The 25,094-nt window shown below is 39.2% G+C and overlaps 1 protein-coding gene across 1 annotated transcript in view; it reads right to left on the minus strand.

The window, feature by feature from the left end:
* Positions 1-1,899: 1,899 nt before the first annotated feature.
* kalrna (kalirin RhoGEF kinase a) overlaps positions 1,900-25,094 on the minus strand; it is a 747,932-nt gene continuing 724,737 nt past the window's right edge. The window contains exons 55-60 of the mRNA XM_063052247.1: positions 24,581-24,712; positions 21,010-21,177; positions 18,363-18,441; positions 8,269-8,469; positions 4,454-4,592; positions 1,900-2,445 (exon numbers count right to left, since the gene is read on the minus strand). Of these exons, the coding sequence (XP_062908317.1) occupies positions 1,900-2,445; positions 4,454-4,592; positions 8,269-8,469; positions 18,363-18,441; positions 21,010-21,177; positions 24,581-24,712 (1,265 nt within the window). The remainder of the gene's footprint in view (positions 2,446-4,453; positions 4,593-8,268; positions 8,470-18,362; positions 18,442-21,009; positions 21,178-24,580; positions 24,713-25,094) is intronic.

The raw sequence follows: 25,094 nt of genomic DNA on the forward strand, positions 1-25,094 counted from the left end.
CATGAATCTGCAAACAAGTGACAGTGCCCTGTTTTTAATTACTGCTTTTGGGGAAACGTACAATGGTTTCAGCAGAAGTTGCCTTTTGTATCATCACTAAAGATCAATATTGTCAGCTGAAGTGTCAGTGGAACATACTTTGGGAGGGAAGAGCACCACCATTAGTTCTTTTCAGCTGAGATTGTTCCAGTTTGCCAAGAATTCCTATTGGAATATCCCTAAACATATTCTAGTAGTTAAGTGAATTTTACATTTACTTTAGAATAGCCATGCTCACAGAAATTAAAGGGAAATGGAAGTACAGAATAGTACAGATTTATGAAGGCTGTTCTTAACCCAATGGTAAACCTGAGACAGACCGCAAATGAGCTTTTGCTTTTACTTTTACTTTTTAAAACAGGCGACTGGTACACACATCTATCATAATTTCAAGCTTCTTATTTAAATTGAGCAACCTTGTGCATTTTTTTGTTTTACTAATATTAGATAACATTCATGAAAATTAACCTAAGGCATAGATCGAACAACATTGTTACTATGTTTAAATCTGATTCGCAATGCCAAGGCAGTTTTTGGAAAACTGCCTGGTATGTTTTCTAAGCTACCTTAGTGCTCCGCGAGTTAAAGGCATGGCACTTAGTGAGCTGCTCAGCCCCTCATAACAAAAGAAATACAAGTAGGTATGTGCCATTTTACCTCTCATGCTTGATCTGCCATTCAGTGACATCGCAGCTGATTTGTGCCACTGTTCTACACTGATCAAAAGTTCACTGATGCCTGTTGAAGAAATTCCTTTGTATCCATGTCCTGAATGGCTGACTCCTTATTTTGTGATTGTTAGTCCTGGTTCTAAGTCCCTTAGCAAGGGGAAAACATCAATTCCACATCTACCCTGTAAAAACCCCATAAGAATTTCACATAGTTCAAGGAGGTTATCTCATATTCCTCTAAATTTAAGACAGTACAGGTCTAGCTTACCTAATCTAGAACATTAAAGTGTCAGTTTTAATGATCATTATCAAATTAACAGATGTAAACCAGGGTGCAGTGTAGATGATATGAGGTAGGGAGGAATGTAAGAGGAATTTGCTATGGATCCTGCCATGGTTGTTGTCTTTTGATTACAACTGAGGTCCTTGAAGGTGGAGATCAATGAGTGCATGAACGTCGACCTGCCAAGGTTCACCATCTAACCTCACGTATACGGGGGGGGGGGGGGGGTATTTTGGCTAAGAATCAAAGACCTCCCACATTCCCAGGAGAAGATTTCTTTGTTTCCTTGACGATATTTAGCAAATTTATGTTTTCTACTGTATGAGCATATGCTGCTAGAGGAGGCAATGTTACCAGCCCTATATTTCAGGAGACGATGGAACACAGTTTCACAGGAATGAAAAATATTTGCTCAATGTTTCCTGAATTGCACAGCTGTCAGTGAGATTCCTCAGGTGGAACTTCATGGATTACTTTTTCTTAAAAGACTGCAATATAATTGTTTTATTAAACCCAGATAGTTCAAACTTCACTTAAGGATGATTACTTTTGCAGTTTTTTTCCCATTTTCTTGACATTTTGTATTGAACATCTGGCATGTGAAGTGTCAAGAGTTTTAATTTTGCTGTTGTATATGCTATATGAAACTCATTTCTCTTTAACGCTCCATAATTCATCTCTCAAAACGAGTAAGCCTTTTGCACTCAGTCTAAAGTAAACAGATCAAAATTTGTTGATCTACTTTGTTGTGCATTTGCAAAGATGAAACATCAGAAATACATGATTTTACTGTAATGTATACCTGTTTAAATATACTTGAGTATTCTTAGCATCACTCTTCCAGCTGCACATAGAGTGACACTGTTCTTCCTGTTAGTGACTGAGTATTTAAAAGTTACTAATGCTTCACATCCTTGATCCAAGATTGCTAGGTAAGAAGCCTTTCACATTGCTGATAGGGCGCACATCATTCTGATGCCTCCGCCGCTCAATAAATAAGGCTAATCGCGAGGTATCCAGTGGTGTTGTAGAGTAACAGTCATTTTGAGGATGCAACCATGGATTTTGTAAACAAGTGGCGGCTGTGGGTCTCCAGCGAAAGTCTCCCTGAAGCAGAGCCCTTATGAAATCTCTGGCAACGTAGCTGACTCCCTGGAAATATTCATCAGGAAAACTGAAATCCCTTCGACAAATGTTCATGCAGGTCTCCTCCAGGCTCTCATCCAAGAAGGGAGATACTCCACTTAACATCACATATGTCAGGACTCCAAGACTCCAGATGTCTGTACTTAATGAAACTGGTGTTCCCTGAATTATTTCAGGAGCTGCAAATTCAGGATTTCCTAACAACTGATGTACGTAATAATAAGTTGTGATTTGAACAGCATCGCCCAGATCTATGAGCTTGACACGTGGCACAGGTGTGTGAAGGTCAATCAGCAGATTTTCGGGCTGAGAGAACGGAAAATAATTGTTAATAGTGCCATGTACATTGTTTACTTAGGCCTTAACATATACAAATTATTGTGTTCAAGCCTGTTCAATTCAGTGCTGTTGTGGAGCATTAAATCCTATAATTTACAACTCATCCACAACCTATTATTCTCAGTGCAGATGTAACTTTTTTATTTAAGGCCTTCCTATGGGAAAGCATGTTTGTGTACAAGCTGTGTACAAGGGGAAAACCATTTCCTTGACTCTAAGCACTCAGCTTGCTTGGGGGTTTTCTCTAACTAATGTCCTGAAAAATGTCACTTACAGCCAGGAAGAATTTCATCCTAAAATTTCATATCACTACACTAAGGTGATAGGTGACAAAGCAGGCAGGAGCATGAGGAACTAGTAAAACTGACTGAATGAGGCACTGGGTTGGACGAGGGCAACAGAGATTAGAGAGGAGAAATGGGTACTGGAATGTGAGGGAGCTGATGATTTATTAAGAGGATGGTTGAGAGATTGGGGCTGGGTGTGGATGGCATTAAGTGCCTTTGAACATGGAAAGGGGGCTAGGCAAAGAAGGATGGAATATACCTTTGCAAGAAGTTGTTACAGGGAAGACTGATATTGAAATAGGGGTTAGCATTATGAATGGGGATAATGTAGGGTAAATAAAGGTAGGAGAATAGAATTTGTTTCCAGTGTTGTTTAATAGGAAACAATAGTTTCAAACGTATGATTCTTAATGTAAAAGAAGAGGAGGAGAGAAAAGGGGTTTTTGAAATAAGAGATAGTAGATTTCACTGCAATATGATATTCATAAAGGAATGGAATTTCTGGGGTGAAAGGAAAGACAGACAGCAACTGGACAACCGTCCAGCTACCCCATTATAGTTAACTATATTACCAAGCATGTTGATGCTTTCCTTTCCAAATCTTTCTGTAGTCTCTGCCCATCTTACTTCAACAAGTTTCCACAGCTTGTTACATGATTTTGAGAGGTAAAATTGCAAGTGGATTATGAAAAATGTATAATCTGATTCAATCTTTCTATAATCATTCATTGTTTCAGCTTTAATATGTCGCACCAAAGGGATATTGATAAGTATAGAACTGGGTACTAGCACAAATTTAGTGTCTTTATCTAAGAAAGGATGTGCTGACATTGGAGAGGGTTCAAAAATGATTCTGGGATTGAAAGGCTTGTCATATGAAGAGTATTTGATGCCTCTGGGCCTCTACACACTGGAATTCAGAAGAATGAGGGGGGACTTCATTGAAAACTGTCAAATGTTGAAAGAGTGAATGTGGAGAGGATGTTTCCGATGGTGGGGGGAATCTAAGACCAGAGGACACAGCCTCAGAATAGAGGAGTGACCTTATAGAATGGAGATGATGAGGAATTTCTTTAGCATGAGAGTGGTGAACCTGTGGAATTCATTGCCACGGGCGGCTGTGAAGGCCAAATCACTGGGTATTTTTAAGGCAGAGGTTGATAGATTCTTGATTAGTCAGGGCATGAAGAGATACGGGGACAAAGCAGGAGATTGGGGCTGAGCGGGAAAGTGAATCAGCCATGATGAAATCGTGGAGCAGACTCAATGGGCCAAATGACTTAATTCTGCTCTTATAACTTACCATCTATTATGGTCTGAAAAATCAAGAAAGGGAACATTAACAATAAAGATGAAAATTATAAGTAAAGATGCTAAACATATGAAACAATAAGCAGCTTAGATTTTGAAATGATATTTACTGTTTATGCTAATATGCAGTTGTTTTGATAACTCAGAATACCACCTGAAGGAGGCACTCATCACCTTATCTGAGCAATTAGAGATGGCAGCAAATAATAACCTTGCCACTGATATCTACTTACCAAAAATGAATTAAAATGCATTTCTCACACAAAATAGAACATCTGAGGTTTAAATACATATTCAATAAATTTTCAGCAAATGGAGACTTGTGATGGATGAATGATATATTGATTTATGTTTTTCCAATTTAGGTAAAGTCCTACCTTTAAATCCAAATGAGCAACTCTGCAGTTATGCAGATACTGAAGGGCTTCTAACGTGTCCCGAATGTAAAAGGCAACTTTTTCTTCCAAATGTTCTTCTTGATTCACCAAAAATTCAAGCAAGCGACCATTATCCAGGCTTTGAGAATAAGAAGAGATGTACACAGAATGTCATGTTCATTTAAAAATAAGCTTTTAAATTGTGAGAAGGATATTGGAAAGTTAATAGAGTTTGTGATAAAAACTAATTATATTTTATCTTAATGATGTGCTATGAATATGTTGTACACATAATTCCTGAATATACCTGGCTGTTAAATATGCCACTACAATACTGGTATGTGGAAAACAATGAATTCAGTGTGATGTGTAATTATATCTCTACTTGGGTGACTTTTCAAGGACAGTCAAAAGGAGGGGTAGCAGTTTCTCACCAAATGAACAGGCTAACATTAAAATATATTTTTAAGAATTTTTGGAAAATTCCTGTTAGGCTGCCTGTAAGGAGATGAATCTCAAGTTGGATATAGTATGTATACTTTGATAATATATGTACTTTGAAGAAAAAAATCATTTAATGATATTTACATTTGGATGCGGTTCAAACTGTGCCCATTATTTTATTGTGGAAGGTTTCTAAGAGATACTTACAATTTTGCTTTCTTTAAAATTTGACAGGAGTGTGAGAATTCTATATATGGGAGTAAGATCTGTGAGTTTGAAAACAGTACTAGGAGGCCCAAGAGCAATATCCCAAGTACAAAATAGGCTGGCGAGTCTTGGTTTTCATAAAATATTGTCTTAAATTTCTAATCACAAATTATACTATTTAACTACAAGTATGTGATAGATTGCAGTATGTTGAGTTTATGGTCATTTCCAATCCAACAAAGCTGAAGGGGATGTCTCCATGTTGAATATCTCCTGCCCAAAGTCATCAGAAATGAAAGCACTTTGACACACAACAGCAGGAGAGGAATTTCTGACAATTTTATCCAAAAAAAACTCAACTCAGCATAAAGCATTGTCTCAGGAAAGGGAGGATATAATTGTTAGTGATCTAGATAGTAAATATTTATGAGAGGCTGAGGAAATCCTGCATGGAAGAATGTACTTGCTAGCTGTGGAACTAGGAAATAGACTGCAGCCACAATGCAAGCCAAGGCAATTTATTCTGAAAACAATGCAAGGTTGATGAGGGACTTGGAAAGGGAGGGAGCAAATCTGTTGCCATTGCCCATGTGGGAACAATTACATAGTTAGGAACAGGGAGGAGACCCTGCTGAAAGTAGACAAGAGTTCTAAATTATAAAGCATCATTTCAAAGATATGATGCTGATTGACTGCAGATCCAACATACAAATTAGATGGAAGAAAACAGATTAGGTAGATCTACACATGGTTAAAAAGCAGGCATGGAAAAGAAGGGCTTTTATGTTGTACCCTGTCTGGGCAGTAAGGAACTGTATCAATAGGCTGGGGTCAACCTGAATTGAGATGGGATCTGTATTTCAGCAGAAAGGTTAAACAGGGAAAGGTAGTGAAGACTTTGTACCAGTAAGAATGGGTTGGGATGTAGACACATGTGGCCAAAATTAAACAAAACAAGGAAAGGGAACTACCAAAGAGGGCAATTGGAAACAATCATGCTTTGTGAGAAACAAGATACAGTCAGGATTACTCTGATTGTAAGCAGATAAAGCATGGCAAGAAATTAAACATAATTAGAAAAGATTGATAGTTAAACAAAGGGGAAGCGGAGTCAGTATTTATTAATAATAATATTATCGCAGTAGAAGGAAGGGATGAAATAATAAAGTAAAACATCAATTGAGATAATTATAATAAAAGATCAATCAGACACCAATCAGCATAATCTACCAACACATATTAATGGAAGACAGATGGAGGAAGAAACTTCAGTATCCTATTTTCCAGTGAGAATAACCAAGGCTGTCCAATCTCTCCTTAAAACTACAGCTCTCCTTCATAGGCAACATTCTGGCCTTCTCTCTATAGCTATTTTCCCTGTAGTATGGTGATCAGAACTGTACAACTACAACATGACATCCCAACTCTTATACTCAATGCCACATCTAGTAGAAAAAAAAATATGCCAAATGCCTTTTTTGCTACCCTGTTCAGATGTGAACTGCTTTCTGGGAACTATGTACTTGCACCCAAAGGTCTCTGTACATCAACATTCCTAAGGTCCTAAAGGGACTTATTCATTATTTAGCAACCTTCTTGCTTCAAATATACTTACAAAAAGTTTTTAGGATTTTCCTTAATCCTTCTTGCTAAAGTAACTTCATGGTCTCTCAGCTCTCCTAATTCCTTTCTTACATATTCTCCTATATCCCCTTTAAATCTCAAGTATCAATATTCTATACATGGCAAACACTTTCTTTTCCCTGAACAGACTTCCAACATCCTTTATGAAGCAGGATTCCCTAAATTTACTATCTTTTTCTCTAACCCTTACAGGACTTTAGCGCCGAATACTTATTTCGAGTTGTAGCACAGTGAAGGTCTAGTCCTCTCTGCCTCAGTATGAACAAAATCTGTACTGTGATTCATGGAACATCTTGGTTACTGGAAGCAGGTCTTTGAGGAGATGCCCTGATAATGAGGTTCCCTGTGGTTGACAATAGGGGGATCTCTCTGCAGTTGACAATCGTACTTATCTCTCTTCCTGAAGATGGTCATGTTTATAGCATCACTGAGGACACCTATCATATCCTCTTCTTCCCAGATGAGGATAATGAGATTACAGATTTTTCTCAAAAACTCTTCCCTGCTGAAATATTTTTTTTAGCATAGATGATCTGTGCTGCCAAGGCCTTGTTCTTTACAAAATGGAGAAAAGCCTTCTTGACTTCTTGTCAGTCAGTAACAACGTGAATGCTGGCTTCAGTAAGGTTGTTGTGGGATAACTATGTAATCCAACCAAATAAACTATTCTCTTTTTCTCCAAGTGGTAGTATTTGGTAACAACTCTTCAGCCAACATGACCTTTCAGCACTACTGCTGGGGTGATGCTGCCGTAAGTATATTTAGATCTTGATTGAACAGTTGTAACTCTGCACAAGTAATGCTTTTGAGTCACAAATTATTTAAATATAATCTAAAATGCTCGAATTATTTAGAAGTAGGGAGCATTTCCAGGCTGTACTGGATTTTCTAATTCTACCTACGTGGTGGAAGTTAAAATACCCTTCATCCCCGATGAAGATGGCAGAGTTTGTCATTGAAACATCAGTTATAATCGGTACCTGTACCCGGCTGGAAGCCCAAGAAGTTTATTCACCCTTCTATTAGCTGTAGTGCCTTTGGGCTATGGAGGAGAAAAAGAAATGAAAAATGGCCAGTGATCCCGTGTCACTTGCCAGACTGGTGGAAATGAATCTGTAGGCTTCACTGTTATCTCTGGTGGTCCAATCGCAAGCCAACACTCATTGCCCAGGCTTAAATATGAATAATGAGAGCTTGCACAGTACCACAGGTAAATGGCTCCCATGAATCATTTCCCCATAAAGCAGGGGTTCCCAACCTTTTTTATGCCATAGACCTTTACAATTGACTGAGAGGTCTATGAACCCCAGGTTAGGAACCCCTGCTATAAGGGATATACAAGGAGGGAGAAAGATAATGGGGATATTGAAGCAGAGAAGTTGTTTTGACTTGGAGAAGAACTATTATACATGAGAAACTAGGCTGAATATGTAATGATGTAAATTAGTTCAATAGCATTGATGCAAATAATATTTTGCCTACCAAATGATGATGGCTTAGATACAACAAGAGATACTTACAGTTCAAGAACTAAGATATAGCCAGTAGGAAATTCATATGTGTCGCAAATTGCAGGAAATTGTGGGTGTTGCAAGTTCAGTAAGATAGCTGCCTCATGAGCCACTTGCTCTTTCTTCTTCATTTTCTTGCTGATGAATTTCACAGCCACTTCCCTTTTTGTCGATTTTTGGATACACTTCTTCACAACGGAAAAGCGACCCCTCCAAAACAGAACAGAATTCAAATCACTATGGTATAGTATTAGCTACTCATGTTAAATCTCAAATCTTTTAGTTTTGATTTGAGTAAATATTGGCATTCAGACCATGAATAGTAACTATAACTAGTAGTGGTTCATGAATATATGCTGACACTGCTTTTGCACTTATAGTGGATTCCGGTTAATTGGGACACATCGGGACCAGTACATTTTTGCCCAATTAAGCTGTTGCCCCAATTAACAAAATTTTCATGGAAATAGTTTAAAAGGTATTAAAAACAAACTTAGTAACAAACATATGAAATACAGAACAAATTAGAACACTACCAACAGCACTACAGTACCGTAAAACTTTGTATTAGTTTTTAATAGTTATCAGCAGAGGAATTCATCCAATGTACATGATGAACAAAATCAACACAGACACCTAGTGCAGATAATGGACTGCCTTCATACAATGCTTTCGAGGATTGCATTCTCCACAATTTTCATTTTCATTGTAACATTCAAGATGATTGTCAATACCTTCAAATTCTTCATAGGTCCTAACTTGTTGAAGGAGTGAAGTTGTTTCATTTTCACTCCTAGCCATTTCTGGCATCTCTAAGTCTGAATGCTTGAAACACGCAGTGAGTGAAACAGCTCTAAATTGTCTTACTGCTTATTTCTCATCAACTACCAGTGACAAAAATCACCACTTTCTGAACGCAGACACACGCAAATGATGCTACTTAAAAACTAAGCATGTTTTAGCGTCTAATGGCCACACAAGTGCGATTGACCCTAGTTAGAACATGTTTGGCAACGGTCTTCTGCCCCAGTTAAGCAACATGGTATCCCAAATATACGAAGGGAATCCCATCATATTTTCTCAATTAGTTTTTGTTCTGTAAGAGGTGTCCCAAAGAAGTGACTGCCCCAATTAACCGATGGCCCAATTGACTGGAATCCACTCTGTTGTGAATATAAGTAGATGTTTCATGCTATGAAGATGGTAGGTTGGAATATACACTGCTTAGTTATATTCAACAACATAAGTATTCATTATTGTGTCAAGCCTAATAATTTACTTAGTAAGTAGTATACCATGCAAATTAAGTAGCATTCTACAAGTTTTGCTTTTGTTTAGGGATTGAATTGGAATTGGTTTATTATTGTCACATGTATCAACGATGCCTGTCTTGCACACTGTTCATTTGGACCAATTCATTACACAGTGCATTGAGTAAATACAAGGTAAAACAGTAACAGAATGCAGAATAGATTGTACAGAGAAAAGTGCTGTGTAGATAGATAATAAGGCACAAGATCATAATGAATTAGATTGTGAGGTCGAGAATCCATCTGTTCATACTAGGGAACCATACAATAGTCTAATAACAGCAAGGTAGGAGCTGCTTTTGAGGCTGGTGATTTGTGCTTTCAGGGTTTTTGTATCTTCCACCCGATGGGAGAGGGGACAAGAGAGAACACTGGGGATGGGTATGAGCTTTGATTACACCGGCTGTTTTACTGAGGCAATGGGAAGTATAGAGAGTCCATTGAGGGGAGACTGGTTTCCATAGTGTGCTGAGCTGTGTCCACAACTCTCTGTGTCTTTGTTCGGTCACATGCAGAGCAGTTGTTATACCAGGATAGGATGCTTTTAATGGTGCACAGATACAAATTGGTGAGGGTTGATGGGGACATAACCAAATTTTGCAAATCTAAACTTTCAAAATAGGTAGCACAATTTGTTATGCATTTATCTAATTTTAACTTTTCACAAATTTTAAAACTGAAGGTGAAAAGCAATTTGTACTAGATAGACCGGGATGTTTTGGAGAGCTGGTTGGACCATTTGCAAATGGGGCAAATACATGGTCTTGTACTAAAATATCCTATAAGCAGATGTTTGTACTTACATGTCAATTGATGTACAGGGGTAAAAACTTCCTACATCAAGCTTCCTCATGCCTTAAGCCTTGATAATTAACCACCCAGACAGTAGTTCATGGAAGTAGTTCCAGTCCAGCAAGGCCCACTTTATTTTTATTTTGATTGAAGTTTAAATATACAGCATGGAACATGTCCTTCTGGCCTACCAAGCTGTGCCACCCAGCAACCCACTGATCTAACCCGAGCCTAGTCCCAGGAACTATTTACAATGGTCAATTAACCTCCTAACCAGTACATCAGTGGACTGTGGGAGGAAACCAGAGCACCCGGAGGAAACCCACGTGTACATGGGAGGAACGTACAAACTTTCTTACAGAGGACGCTGGAATTGAACTCCAAACTCCAACACCCCGAGCTGTAATAGTGTCATGCTTAGTGCTACACCACCATGGCACCCACTTACTCAAACACTACTGATTCTGAGGCTCGTCTCAGACTCAGATTGCAATCCAAGATCTTTAGAAAACAATTACTGTATGTATTTAAAAAGTGATGCATTAAACTGGTAGTGTTGGCGCAAGTATGTACTAATTGCACAATGCATTGCAGTAATGTGCCTAGGTCACTCTGACAGTTACTCTCCAACAGCGACCATGAATGTCAAAGAAAGTTGAAGCATTTTCCACTCCTACAACCTGAGATGCTGAGAGGATGGTCCATCTTGGCTTCCTTCTGAGATGCTCATCATCACAGAAACCAGCTGATATCAAAACAAAAATGGGCAACAGCAGCAGATACAGCAAAGAAAATGGGACTGGAAAGTATCTGACGAATCTTTCAATCATGCACGCTTTACATAGAGGAAGTTTTTTTTTGTTGGGAGTCAATTATCCCTGCTTTAGATCATGGCAGCAGGGTATGTCCAAGACCTAATCATCCATAGTTGTTTCATCAATGACCTTTCTTCCATCAGATGGTTAGAAATGGGGACAGAATGACCCATTCAAACCCATGACTGCTTATAAAAATGAAGTAATGGTGGTATGCGGGAAAGCCTAGACAACATTCAGGGAAGCACTGATATTTAGCATCATCAGCATTTGGCGACAAGACAGTCTAATCACCTAACCTTGACATTCAATGTCTGCCCTAATGAAGCTCTGGCTATTCCATTGTTGGCTCTTAATCATCTCTCCCAACTAGTTCTAACTGTCCAACTGACACAGAGTGAATAAATGCTCAGGAGGTCAGGCAGCATGCCTATAAGGAGAAAATTGGTTAATGTTTGAGTTCAAAGGCACTGCCTCAGTTCCTTTACTATTGATGATGTCCAATCTGCTCAGTGTTTTCTTTTTTCACTTCAGATTTCCTGCATCTGTAGATTTAAAATATTCAGTTTTGGAGCTAACAAACTTTGTCAAAATGGAAATGCTGCAGTTGGACACCATTCTACGTATGCACCTCACTGGTCACATTGTGATGAGTCTTCGGATTCATGTTGGCAACAAAAGGCATGCAAACTGGTTGCTGCCAACTTCCTAACCATCACAGGCACCATTTTTAAATCAATTACCCCAGTCTTTTTAAATGTTATATAATCTGAAACATTCAAAAATTATATAACTTTGATGTTAATAGATGTGTGATTATTCAGTAGGGTGTTCATTATTCGGTTAGGTGTTCATTATTCGGTTAGGTGTTCATTATTCAGTTGGGTGCATTCACACATACAGTTGCTTTCCATATACACAAGCAAATTAGTTAAACAGTAAACCCTTGTTTAGAAAGACATGCCGCCTCCCTGTAGAAAAACAATGTAGCATGCTTACATAGGAAAATACAAAACTATGAATATGAATCACTAACAACAGTATCACCGAACAAATCAGGAACAAATCCTGAATGAGAGCTTCAGACAGATCAGATACAAAAATGAATGTCCTTTCAAATAAACAAAAACAAGTAGACTTCGCTAGTTAAATTTTCCATAATAGGGAAACTGAATAGACTCATCAGCCTTTTCAACTCATTCCACCATTAAGTTAAATCATTGCTAATCTACATAATTTCTCCACTTACTCAACCAGCATTCTATATTCTTTAATTCTTTTACACAAAAAGAACTATTAATCTTCAGTCTTGCAATTTGGAAGTCTTGAACCAGTTATTGATTTTCACTATTCTTTGCTTGAATCCTGAATATGGCCTAAAACTTGTATTCTATCCAGAGGGCATTTTATAATTTTAAACATTTAATATTTTAAGCAGCTCAATGAAGACAATATAAACTCAAGACAATTAAAGTGGGGGGAATGCAGTGAATCAAGTTTCGAATGAGCCAGTACAACTGTACAAAGAAAATTCAATTAGGTCATGATTGATCTGTACCACATTTCTGTTTATCTCTTAGTTTAATATTTCTGAACACTTCTATTCAAAAATATCTACATAACTCCATTTCAAATTGACATTTAACTAAGGGCCAACAATTACTTGAAGAACAAGTAAGTTTCTTATCAGCACAAAATTCCTAATGTGATGCAAAACTGCTGCAAGGTGGGCTGCAAAGAAGTGCTCCAAGAGAACTAAGGAAGTAAGGTCAAGGTATACCTGACTGTTTTTTGAGATGGCTCCACAAAAATGAATGTCTTTTCAAATAAGAAAGTAAATCTAAATAAATTTCTATAGCTAAGTTATCCATAATAGGAAAACTGATCATGGCTGATTATCTGCCGCATATCTGCTTTCTTCCCTCAACAGTAACACCCACCCTTCATTGTTTATCAACCTACAAATCAGAGAAGTCCTAAGAAATTCCTCTATATCTGCATCCTAAATGACTGATACTTTATTTATGCCCCTTACTTTTAAAATGTCTGGTTAAAAGTAAAGCATCTCAGCATCTCAGCTGCCAGTTTGGGTTTCAATGTGACCAATTCTCTTTTTCAAATCTTTTTCAATCTATTTTCATAGGGCAATCCTTTATCCCAGCAGTTAATCGAACGAATTTATACTGCACTGCAAAGTAAGTATATCATTTGTTCAGAATGAGGACCAAAAGTGCTCTAAGTACGGCTTAAGCAAATCCCGAAATAAACTCAGCAAAGTTTGCTTATTTTTGTACTTCAATCCTATTGTTAACTACAAATAAATGAAAACCTACTGAGCTGCTTGCTTTTGCTGTATATTTTAAGCCAACAAGACCTATGAGCAGAATTAGGCGTTTAGGCCCACTGAGTCGGATCCACCACTCCATCATGACTGATTTATTAGCCCTCTCAACCCCATTCTCCTTTCTTCTCCCCATAATCATTGATGCCCTGATTAATCAAGAAACGATCGCCCTTTGTCTTAAATATACCTGATGGCTTTGCCTGCACAGCTGTCTGTGGCAATGAATTCCACAGATTCACCACCCTCTGGCTGAAGATATTTTTCCTATAGGAAACATCCTCTCGACATCCACTCTATCAAGGCCTTTCAATTTTTGATAGGTTTCAATTATCTCCCAATCAGTCTTCTAAACTCCAGTGAGTACAGGCCTGGAGCCATCAAACACTCCACATATGTTAATCCTTTCATTCCTGGGATCATTCTTGCGATTCTCCTTTGAACCATCTGCAATGCCAGCATATTTTTTCTTAGACAGGGGCCCAAACCTGCTCATAATACTCTAAATACAGTCAGACCAATGCCTCAGCATTATATCCTTGCCTTTGTATTCCAGTCCTTTCGAAATGAATGCTAGCATTGCATTTGCCTTCCTTACCATCGACTCGACCTGCAAGTTAACCTTTAGGGAATCCTACACAAGGACTCCTAAGTGCTCTTGTACTTCTGATCTTTGAATTTTCTCCCTATTTAAAAATAGTCCACACGTTTATTCCTTCTACCAAAGTGCATGACAGTACACTTCCCTACATTATATTCCATCTGACACTTCTTTGCCTGTTCTCATAATCTAAGTCTTTCTGCAGCCTCCCTGGTTTCTCAATACTACCTGCCCCTCCACCTGTCTTTGTATTAGCCACAAACTTGGCCACAAAGCCATCAAATCGTTCATCTAAATCTTTGAGATATAAAGTGAAAAGAAGTGGTCCCAACACCACTAGTCACTGGCAGCCATCCAGAAAAGGCTCCCCTTATTCCCACTCTTCTATCCATGCTAGTATCTTTCTTGTAATACCGTGGGCTCTTATCTTGCTACGTAGCCTCATGTGTGGTACCTTGTCAAAGGCCTTCTGAAAATCCAGATAAACAACATCCGCTGACTCTTATATCTATCCTGCCTGCTGTGGAGTGACATTTGCGAATTTCCAGTCCTCTGGAACATTCCAGAATCTTGAACGTGATTCTTGACCAATCATTACTAATGCCTCCACAATCTTTACAGCAATCTCTTTCAGAACCCTGTGATGTACTCCATCTCGTCCAGGTGACTTATCTGCCTTCAGACTTTTCAACTTCCCAAGCCCCTTGTCCCTAATAATAGCAATGACACTCATCTCTGCTTCCTGACACTCTCACATTTCTGGCATACTGCTAATGTTTTCCACAGTGAAGACTAATGCAGAATAATTATTAAGTTAATCTGCTATTTCTTTGTCCCCCATTACTACCTCTCTAGTGCCATTTTCCAGCGGTCCAATATCCACTCTTGTATCTGTTTTACTCTTTATATCTTTGAAAAAAAATGTTTTGTATCCACTTTTATATTATTGGCTAGCTTACCCTCATATTTAATCTCTTCTATCTTTATAGCTTCTTTACTTGCCTTCTGTTGTTTTTTTTTAAAGTTTCCCAATTCTCTACCTTCCCACTAATTTTTGCTATATTATATGTCCCCTCTTTTGCTTTTATGTTGTCTTTGACTTCTCTTGTCAACCATGGTTGCTTCATCGTCCATTTAAAATACTTCATCTGTGGGATATACCTTTCCTGTACCTTCATAATTGCTCCTAGTTGCCATTGCTGCTCTTCCGTCATTTGTGCTAATCTCCCCTTCCAATCAACTTTGACCAGCTCCTCTCTCATATCTCTCTAATTCCCTTTACTCCACTGAAATACTGAGACATCCGACTTTAGCTTTTTCTTCTTAAACTGTAGGGTGAATTCTATCATATTATGATCATTGACTCCTAAGGGTTCCTTCCCTTAGCTCCCTAATCAAATCTAGCTCATTACACAACACCCAATCCAAAATTGCCGTTTCCCTAGTGGGGAAGCTGCTCTAAAAAAACATTTTGTAAGCATTCTACAAATTCCCACTCTTGTGATCCAGATTTAACCAATCTACCTGCATATTGAACTCCCCCATGTCTATTGCAATATTGTCCTTTTCTACTTCCTGCTGTAATTTTTAGCCTGCATCCTGGCTATTGTTCAGAGGACTGTACAAACTCCCATCAGGGTGTTTTTATCCTTACAGTATCTTAACTTGACCTACAAAGATTCTGCATTTTCCAATCATGTGTCTCCTCTTTCTAAGGTTTGATTTCACCTCACCCCCTCTGCATACCTGCCTACAATGAGTATCTTTGGATGTTATTCTCCTGGCTATGATCTTCTTTCAGACACGTCTCAATGATGCCCAATATGTCATATCTGTCAATCTCTAACTGTGTTACAAGATAATCTGCCTTATTCTGCATACTGTTTGCATTCAAGTACACCACCTTCAGTTCCGTATTCGTCACCCTTTTCAATTTTGTTCCCATGTTGCACTTTAACTCATCCCACTGACTGTAATTCTGCCCTATCACCTGCCTATCCTTCCCCACAGTTTCACTACACACTGCATCTAGTTATACACCGACTGCCCCATCCTCAGCATTATCACTCCAGTTTCCATTCCCCTGCCAAATTAGTGTAAACCTTCCCCAACAGCTCTAGAAAACCTGCCCACAAGGATATTAGTCCCTTTCGGGTTCAGGTATAACCCGTCTGTTTTGTACCTATTATATCTTCCCCAGAATAGATGCCAATGATCCAGAAATCTGAAAATCTGTACCCTGCACCAATTATTCAGCCACACATTCATCTACCAAATCATGCTACTCTTACCTTCACTGGTGTGTAGTACAGGCAGCAATCCAGAGATTACTACCCTGGAGGACCTGTTTTTCAGCTTTTTGACTAATTCCCTATATTCTCTCTTCAGGACCTCCTCCCTTTTCCTACCCATGTCGTTGGTACCAATATGTACCAATATGCTTTTTACCCTCGCCCTTTAGAATGCCATGGAACTGATCCAAGGCATTCCTGACCCTGGCATCCAGGAGGAAACATACCATCTGGGTGTCTCTTTCATGTCCACAGAATCTGCGTTCTACTCCACTAACTATGTAATCCCTTATCACTATTACACTCCTCTTCTCCCAATTCCTTTCTGAGCCACAGAGCCAGACTCAGTGCCAGAGAGCTGGTTGCTGTAGCTTTCCTTGGTAGGTTCTCCCCGCCCCCACCAGAGCAGTCTACTTATCATTGAGGGGTATTGCCACAGAGGTATTCCACACTGGCTGGCTATTCCTTTTCAGCAGGTCAACAGGTATCTGCCTCCTGCAATTCAGTGGTGACTACCTCCCTGTAGCTCCTAGCTATCACCTTCTCATTTTCCCCTATGAGCCCAAGGTTATAGAGCTGCAGCAAAGACTATTAATAACAGTCTGTATTAAAGACTGTTCCTTAATACAGACTCTGTGGAGCTGCAGCTTGGTGCACTTGTAGTTATCAGGGAGATTGGAGGTCTCCCAGCATTCCCACATTCGACACAAAGAACACACCACCACGTCTGAACCCATTCTGGCCACATTAGCTATGAATTAACAGAAAAAAAATGCTAGAAACTTATTTAGAAGCCCCACCTGTGCTTTGGCCTGTTGAGCCAAAGTTTGACCACTCTAACCACCGGTGGCCCACCCCACAGTGGCTGCTCTGCTTACATCTCCCTTCCTTTTATTGGCCCTGTGCTGATTGCAGCCGGCTGAAAAAAGCCTAAAGCACCGAAGTCTCATGATGTATCACCAATGAGTGACTTCTTACACTGATTGCAACTTGTTGAAAAGAACAGATAGCACTGTTCTCTTTAAACCTGATGCTGTGTCACTAATGAATAACCTCTCATGCTGATTGCTGCCCACTTGCCTAAGCCTGTTGAGCCAAAGACTGTCCACTCTAACACTGTCCACTCCAACAGTGGCCGCTCCACTTACATGTCACTTCTTATTGGCCTTTGCCAAGTGCCTAATAGTTCATTATGATTGCAGCCTGCCGAAAAGTTCTGAAAACCCCTGAGCTCTTCTTAAACCTCACGCCACCTCAACCAATCAAGCGACTGCTCATGATGATTGTTGCCCACCTATGGGGTTAGTCTAGTTACCTTCCTGGTTAAAAGTGCCCAAGTTGATGCATCTGATAGATTTAGCAATAGTAATGTAATTGAATATCAAGGCTGGGTGATTGGACTCTCTTTCTGGATGTGGTAATTGCTTGACCCATGCTTGTAGTTGGAGCTGAGTCCACAGCCAAATCAGCCATGATTTTATTGAACGTGGAGCAGGTTCGACAGGCTTGCTGCTGTATCTTGTGTTTATGCTTCTCATTTGCCGTTGATAAACCCATGCCTGAATATTCTACAGCTCTTGCTACATACAGGAATTAACTGCTTTTTGTGCTTAGGAGTCATTGATGGAAATGAACATGGTCAATGATCAGTAAACCTTTCCACTTCCAACATGATGAAAAGAAGACCATTAGTGCAGCTGCTGAGGATTGTTGGGCTATGAATGTTTCCAGGGGAACTCTTTAAGCAGAGACCTGTTGCTGAGATGAATGGCCTCCAAAATCACAACGGTCTTAGATCATAACCATCTTCTTCTGTGACTCCAGGTAAAGGCAATAAATATAGAAACATAGATGAGCTGCAGCATTTGATGAACTCAACTGCTGTGGTCAAAATACCACATGTAATATTAATTTCATCTGCTTAGAAACTATCTTAAAGTGGATTTACAATACCTTCCAATTTCAAACAGTTCCGTGTAAGCAGATTCAAAATTATCCTTCCATGGAATTCGTGAGTCATCAGTAGTAGGCTCTGAACAGAGATGAAAAGTGATTAGAATGTGATTCAATGGCCATTTCATTAAGTTACCAATCCACTAATTCAAACAAAAGTGACACAAGGCACAATTGTTCTTGAAAGCCTCTTATAGTCCACTAACTGATCTGGCCTGGAATCAGGTAACTCTTACCACACGAATGGACAGTTTAACTATGGATTTATCACCAAGAACCATTAGGAATTAGAGTAGACATTTTACAAATACAAACGTTGTATATGCAAGCAGGCATGTAGTTTTGAATTCAAGTTTGCTTCATTCAAGTTCAGTAAAGCTTAAGACATTTTACTCAAGCAAGATGAACGATGGATTAATTTGAAATTTCATAGTATTAATGGTCATGGGAATGCAACAAGAACCCTTAATGAATTTCAACTTTTTTGTCTGTATTTTCAGCTCAGAATAACTGTTAACTTCCCACATTAAGAAGCCAAAAAAATAGAAACTGGAGCAGGTCTTCTGGCCCTGTGATTTTCAATAAAATCATAACTGAACTGTTAATTAGATTCACTTTCCTGCAGTAACTCCATATTTGCTGGTTACGTTATTATCTAAAACCCTATCAGTTTTGGTCTTGAATACACTGAGTAACTGAACCTACACAATCTTCATGGGTACAGGATTCTACAGATGCAGTACCTTCTGAGTGAAAAAAAATTGCTTCATGTCATCTTTTTCTTGAAAGACTAACCCTTTACTTCGAGATGGTAATCCCTATTTCTGGGTAACTCAGATGCAATTCTGCATCTAGCTTGACACACATGTTAGAAACTTCGTACTTTGTAGTGGCATCACCTCTCACTTTTCACAGGACAAACCTGCTAAGGTAGGAATTGAGGAGTAGTGTGCCATTAGCAATGTGGGAGGTGCAGGTTCAGTTGTAAATAAGAGAGGCTTGGATCGCTACATGGATGAGCGAGGTATGGAGGGCCATGGCCTGGTGCAGACAGGCTAGACTGGGTAGCAGGGTCTGTTTCTGTGCCGCAGTGCTCTCTGGTTCTATCCAACTGGTGAACCTTCAGAGTTCCTCCTATATTGCAAATGTATACGCCCCCCAGTTAGGGAAATTACTCCTCTAAATGTGTCAATTGAAGACTCATTCCAGCTCCAAACACTTTGAGCATAATCTCTCTTCTTGTACTCAAATCCTCTTGTGATAAAGATCAACATATCATTTCCTGATTGATTACCAAATCTGTATCATTTAAAGTTAACATGCATGTACACTGATATCTGTTCCTTCGTTAGGAGTTTGAGGAGATGTGGAATGTCAGCAAAGATTGGTGCAAACTTCTACAAACGAGCATTTTTACAGGTTACACCATGCCAGCTATGGAGGCTCCAGTACAGAGGTTTGTAAAAGACTGCAGACTCGCCTTGCTTCAACACCGGCATTGCTTCATCACCACCCCAACCATCGAGGTCCTCTTCAAGAGGTGGTGGCTCAGTAAGGTGGCATCTGCCACTAAGGGCCCTCACTGTCTGGAATGTGCCCTTTTTCTCATTAATACCATCGGGGAACAGGTATAGATACCTGAAGATCAACATTCAATGCTTTAGGAACAATTTTCTCCTCTCTGCTCTCAGATTTCCAAATGGTCCATGAATCCATGGATGCTGCTGATTTATTCCTCTTTTACACTACTTATATTTGTAACTTATATTTTATGACTCACACTGTACTACAGCTGCAAAACAGTACATTTCACGATGTACGTCAGTGAAATTAAGCGTGATTCTGATTATGAATGCTACTGTCTCAATGTTTCATTTAAAGATCCATTGCCTTTCTATTTTTTCCTACCAAAGTAGAAAGCTAGTGGGAGATGCAGGATCACATTTTCTACATTATTTCCTATGTGCAGGTCCTCATCCATTCATATACAGTACTGTAGATTGTCAATATCACCCTGAAGTCTATCTCCAGCTTCCTCTTGTGCCTTCTAGCTTTGCACCTTCAACAAGCTTAAAATATCACAGTTTGCTCTTCCATTCAAATCACTGATGCCAGTGTCAAGATGCTGGGGCCGCTGCATCAAATCTTGTGCATTCACTGGTCACGGTCACTCAGCCCAAAAATAAAATCTATTTGCTTCCTCTCTTCAGCCTTTGCACATCACTGATTCCATTAAAAAAAACCCTTGTAAACAATATGTTACTGGACTATCAGCTTGATCATCAATCAATTTTGTAGCGTTTGCAGCAAAATATCAAGGTAATTGCTAGAAAACTATTTTCCCAACCATATGTTCTGTATAATATTACTTACTCGCAATGTATTCTATATTTTAGAAATCGGCAAAATGAACAGAAATTAAAACTATGCTTTGATTCTAGATGCTGGAAATCATTTAAGAAATGATTGACACTCAGGCACTAGCTGTGGAGAGAAAAACAGTCAATATTTCAAGTTCATGGCCTATCATGAAAAGATCATTGACTTGAAATGCTAACAGAAAAATAACAAGTTTCTTAACTTTTCGATGTAATTTCAAAATCTCTCTCCTTATACATTTGATTAAATAGAATGCAGATGCACGTACCATTGTTGCAAGACAGAGTTACAAAATCAGACGGCTCACTTGGTGAGCTGATTCCCCAGGGGTTACTTGCACTGACTCGGAACTGGTACTGACATCCTGGAATCAGGTCCTCAATCACAAGGTAGGTGTCCAAGGTGGATGCTACTGATTGCTGCCATGCCAGTGATCCTAAACATTGAGGACTCCAGAGTTATTTTTTTCCCCCCATTTGAGCACAGGTACTTGTCTCTTGTCAACTATTTTCATTAATTTTTAAAGAAGTCATACAGTGGCTAAGTTATCATGCAGGTATATTGCTGCAGTTTACTGTTGAACCAACTGAACTGAAAAATTTGGAGAAACCCAACATTAAAAAAAAAGTTTTATTTCTATATTACTTAAACAATATATTATTAATGTCCAGGCATATTTTTGTATTTTGGTTATTAACACAAAGCCTGTATGTCTCTAAAAAGGTAACAAAGAGATACATAAATTATTATAATTGTTATTTCGAATTTGCATTCTGATACCAACCTCTTGCATTAATAAAGAATGAGGACAATCTCCTGATAAAGCAACAATAACATTTTCCTACTTGCTATCTCAGTATTAGATTTGATATCATGCCTAGATCGTATAAAATGAATAATGCGGTGCTTGAAAGGCAGATAATCTGAATCCAGGGAATGTGAACAATTAAAATATATATCTAAGAAATATATTGATAATTAAGATTCTGCAAATCATTCTGAAAACATGAGAATTTTAAAGCTATTACATTAGTAAATTGAATTATTACTATTAGGTTTCTGCAGTTCACACTTTTGATAGGTATTGTCAAACCTGAAGAATGTGGGTTAATTTATCTTCGGTTTAAAGGCACTGGATAAAGATTTAAATTTCAAATGTTTCTTATTTTAGGAACTGCTAAAATGTTTAGTGTACTAAAAATCAAATGGGGAATTTCAAGTAAAACTGACAGGCTTGTACAGATAGTCATGAGAACAGAAAGAGCATTGACAAAAGTTTGATCAGTTCACAGACTCTGGCAGGGAGCAAGAAATACCACACACAAAATGCTGGAGGAACTCAGCCGGTCGGGCAGCATCTGTGGAAATGAATAAACAGTCGAGGTTTTGGACTGAGACCCTTCTTCAGGGCTGGAAAGGGAGGAGGAAGACGCCAGAATTAAAAGATGGAGGGGAGGGGAAGGAGGCAAGCTGGAAGCTGATCGGTGAAGCCCGATGGATGGGGAAGGGCTGGATAAGAAGGAACCTGATAGGAGAGGGAAGAGGACCATAGGAGTAAAGGAAGAAAGAGGGGACCCAGGGGGAGGTGATAGGCAGGTGACAAGAGGTAAAAGTTCGGAGTGCGGAATAGAAGAAGAGGGAAGGGGAAGGGAATACTTTTTAATTGATAGGAGAAATAGATGGTGACAGTAGTGTAGTTTTCTTTGAGAAAGAGTCATGTAGATGTTATAGGTACTTTAACATTAGAAAAGCGGGAGACTAATGAATGCTAAAGGCAAAAGCCCCTGCAAGGTTATCATGGTGCCACTTAGCCTTGGAATTCAGATGGCCAGCACTACAGATAGAGTACACTGCATAAACGTTCTCATCTTTTTAAGAACATGCTGGAAAGACTGACTGCATCAGGTGCAAGGGAAAAGATGTAAGACAATCCTGATCAAGTGTCATCCTTAGGCTGGGATCGGAGAGTGAAAAGTTTTTTTTTAAAAATGGAATTCACTGTACACTTTCAAAGTAAATTACTTATGTATTGATGACAACCATACCATGTTGAGGTAATCATGCCTGAGTCAGTGGCGGAGGCAGATACACTAGTGAAATTTAAGAGACTACTAGACAGGTATATGGAGGAATTTAAGGTGGGGGGTTATATGGGAGGCAGGGTTTGAGGGTCGGCACAACATTTTGGCCGAAGGGCCTGTACTGTGCTGTACTATTCTATGTTCTATGATCAGCATACTTATTAAAATTCTGATAATTTTCATGCACAGACGTAACAGGAATATTCAATAGGCTCTAGCCTTGGGCTGTGTGAAATTACACAACAGCACTCACCAAGGTTATACACCCAAATACAAAGCTGTGGTATGAACTGCGAACATTTATGAAGTATAAAAATGTTCATCAAAACCTGAGCATTTGCAATAGTACAGTTTCAAGTGTCTCCAAGGAATGGCTACGCACATATCTATTTCACTGTAGGGTAGCAAGCAGAGTGGTCAGCAAAATGGTACTGGGACATTAGTAGGAGATGTCCATGGTGAAATCAAGTGCTGAGACCTTTCGTGTGGTGGAAAGGAGATGTTAAGAGTCACAGTGCCAAGAGAAATATAGTGCTGGGGGCAGGGGTAGGGGTGTGGGTATGTAGGGGAGTGAGATGCCCTGGACTGACAGTCTTTATGAGTAGTGTGGATATGGTGTATGGAGAAAGACAGTGAACTTGTTTTGTTTAAGCAATGACAGTCCTCAGTGGTCTTCAACAGTAGCAAGTTCAGGAGTGGCCAAGGAAACAGAGGAGGGAGAAGCATGGAGAGAAATGAAAAGCATAAAATGAAGAGATCATAACACAAGAGGTTCTGCAGATGCTTGAAATCCAGAGCAAAACACACACGTCCCCCTTCCCTCTTCTTCTATTCCCCACCCTGGCCTCTTACATCTTCTCCTCACCTGCCTATCACCTCCCTCTGGCACCCCTCTTTCTCTTTCTCCTGTGTTCCACTCTCCTCTCCCATCAGATTCCTTCTTCTCCAGACCTTTACCTTTCCCACCCACCCGGTTTCACCTATCACTTTCTAGCTATCCTCCCTCCCCTATATCCCCCCCAACCCACCTTTTTATCCTGGCGTCTTCCCTCTTCCTGAGTTTTTCCAGTCCTGAGGAAGGGTCTTGGCCTGAAACATTGATTATTTATTCATCTCCATGGTTGCTGCCTGACCTGCTGAGTTCCTCCACCATTTTGTGTGTTTTGCAAAGGAAGAAGTCAAACTGGAAGTCTGAGAGAGCAAGGGCATGTGGCAAATGGGGCCAGAGTGCTTAAAATACTAAGGGGGCCAATAACATCAAAGCAACAGATCAAAAAACATTATGCCTTAACATGCAGAACATTCACAATAAAGTTATGCTATCATGGCTGCAGCTTGGCCACCAATGAGAAATGAACATTTTGGGGTCTTCATATTTAAGGGAGTTCAGATGAAAATGTAGTTGGAGCTTTCAGGGGTGGAGGAAATTAGTGTAATGATGAGGATAAATGTTGGACTTGGGAATCTACTGGTGGAACTAAGGAGAAGATACATTGGTTGGGTTTGTAGGGGATGGAACTAAACAGACAAAAACCAAATACAAAACCTACTAATATTCTGGGCAGAGATGCTATTCCTGAACGTCTTACTGGGTGTATTAATTATTGCAGGACTTTTTAATTTCATTTTTAAGAATGTATTTCTAAAATTACTTGTAATATTATAAACTGCACTAAATTGAGTTAATCCGATCATCTATCTCTGGTTACGTGAGAAAACGACACTGACATGTAGTATTATGGTCAGAACATAGATTACCTTCTTCCCTGTATTCAACAGTGTAACTGGAAATGGTGCAGTTTCCTGTACTTGCTGGAGGCAACCATCTCAAAATAACAGAGCTATTGCTTCTCTCCTGGGCTATTGGTCGACCTGGTGCTGCTGGAACACCTGAAAATGGGGGAATCTGATCAGAGTGGTAAACAACAACTAAAAGTGATTTGCTTCAGCATTTAAAGAACAGATAAATGACTTGAGAGCTTTTTATATGAATAGTTGCTGCTTGCAGCAACCTCTTTATCAAGAGTGCAAAGATACTGAGACAGCTATGTTCCCTTTTCAGAATACCCATCTGTAAAGTATTTAGTTTTAACACTAAAACTTTGGCAGTACTGTAGGGCACCTCGTCTGTCACCTCTCAGTTCTATACTACCTCAATCAAAATCGCACTGCAGTATTTTGGATAAAAGAAAAATGTTATATCCACATATTGTTTCTGTGAAAAACTTTTAAATCACTACCACCGGCATTACATCACACAGTTTAATAAATT

Source organism: Mobula hypostoma, chromosome 6 (genome assembly GCF_963921235.1).
Source record: "Mobula hypostoma chromosome 6, sMobHyp1.1, whole genome shotgun sequence".
Classification (NCBI taxonomy): domain Eukaryota; kingdom Metazoa; phylum Chordata; class Chondrichthyes; order Myliobatiformes; family Myliobatidae; genus Mobula; species Mobula hypostoma.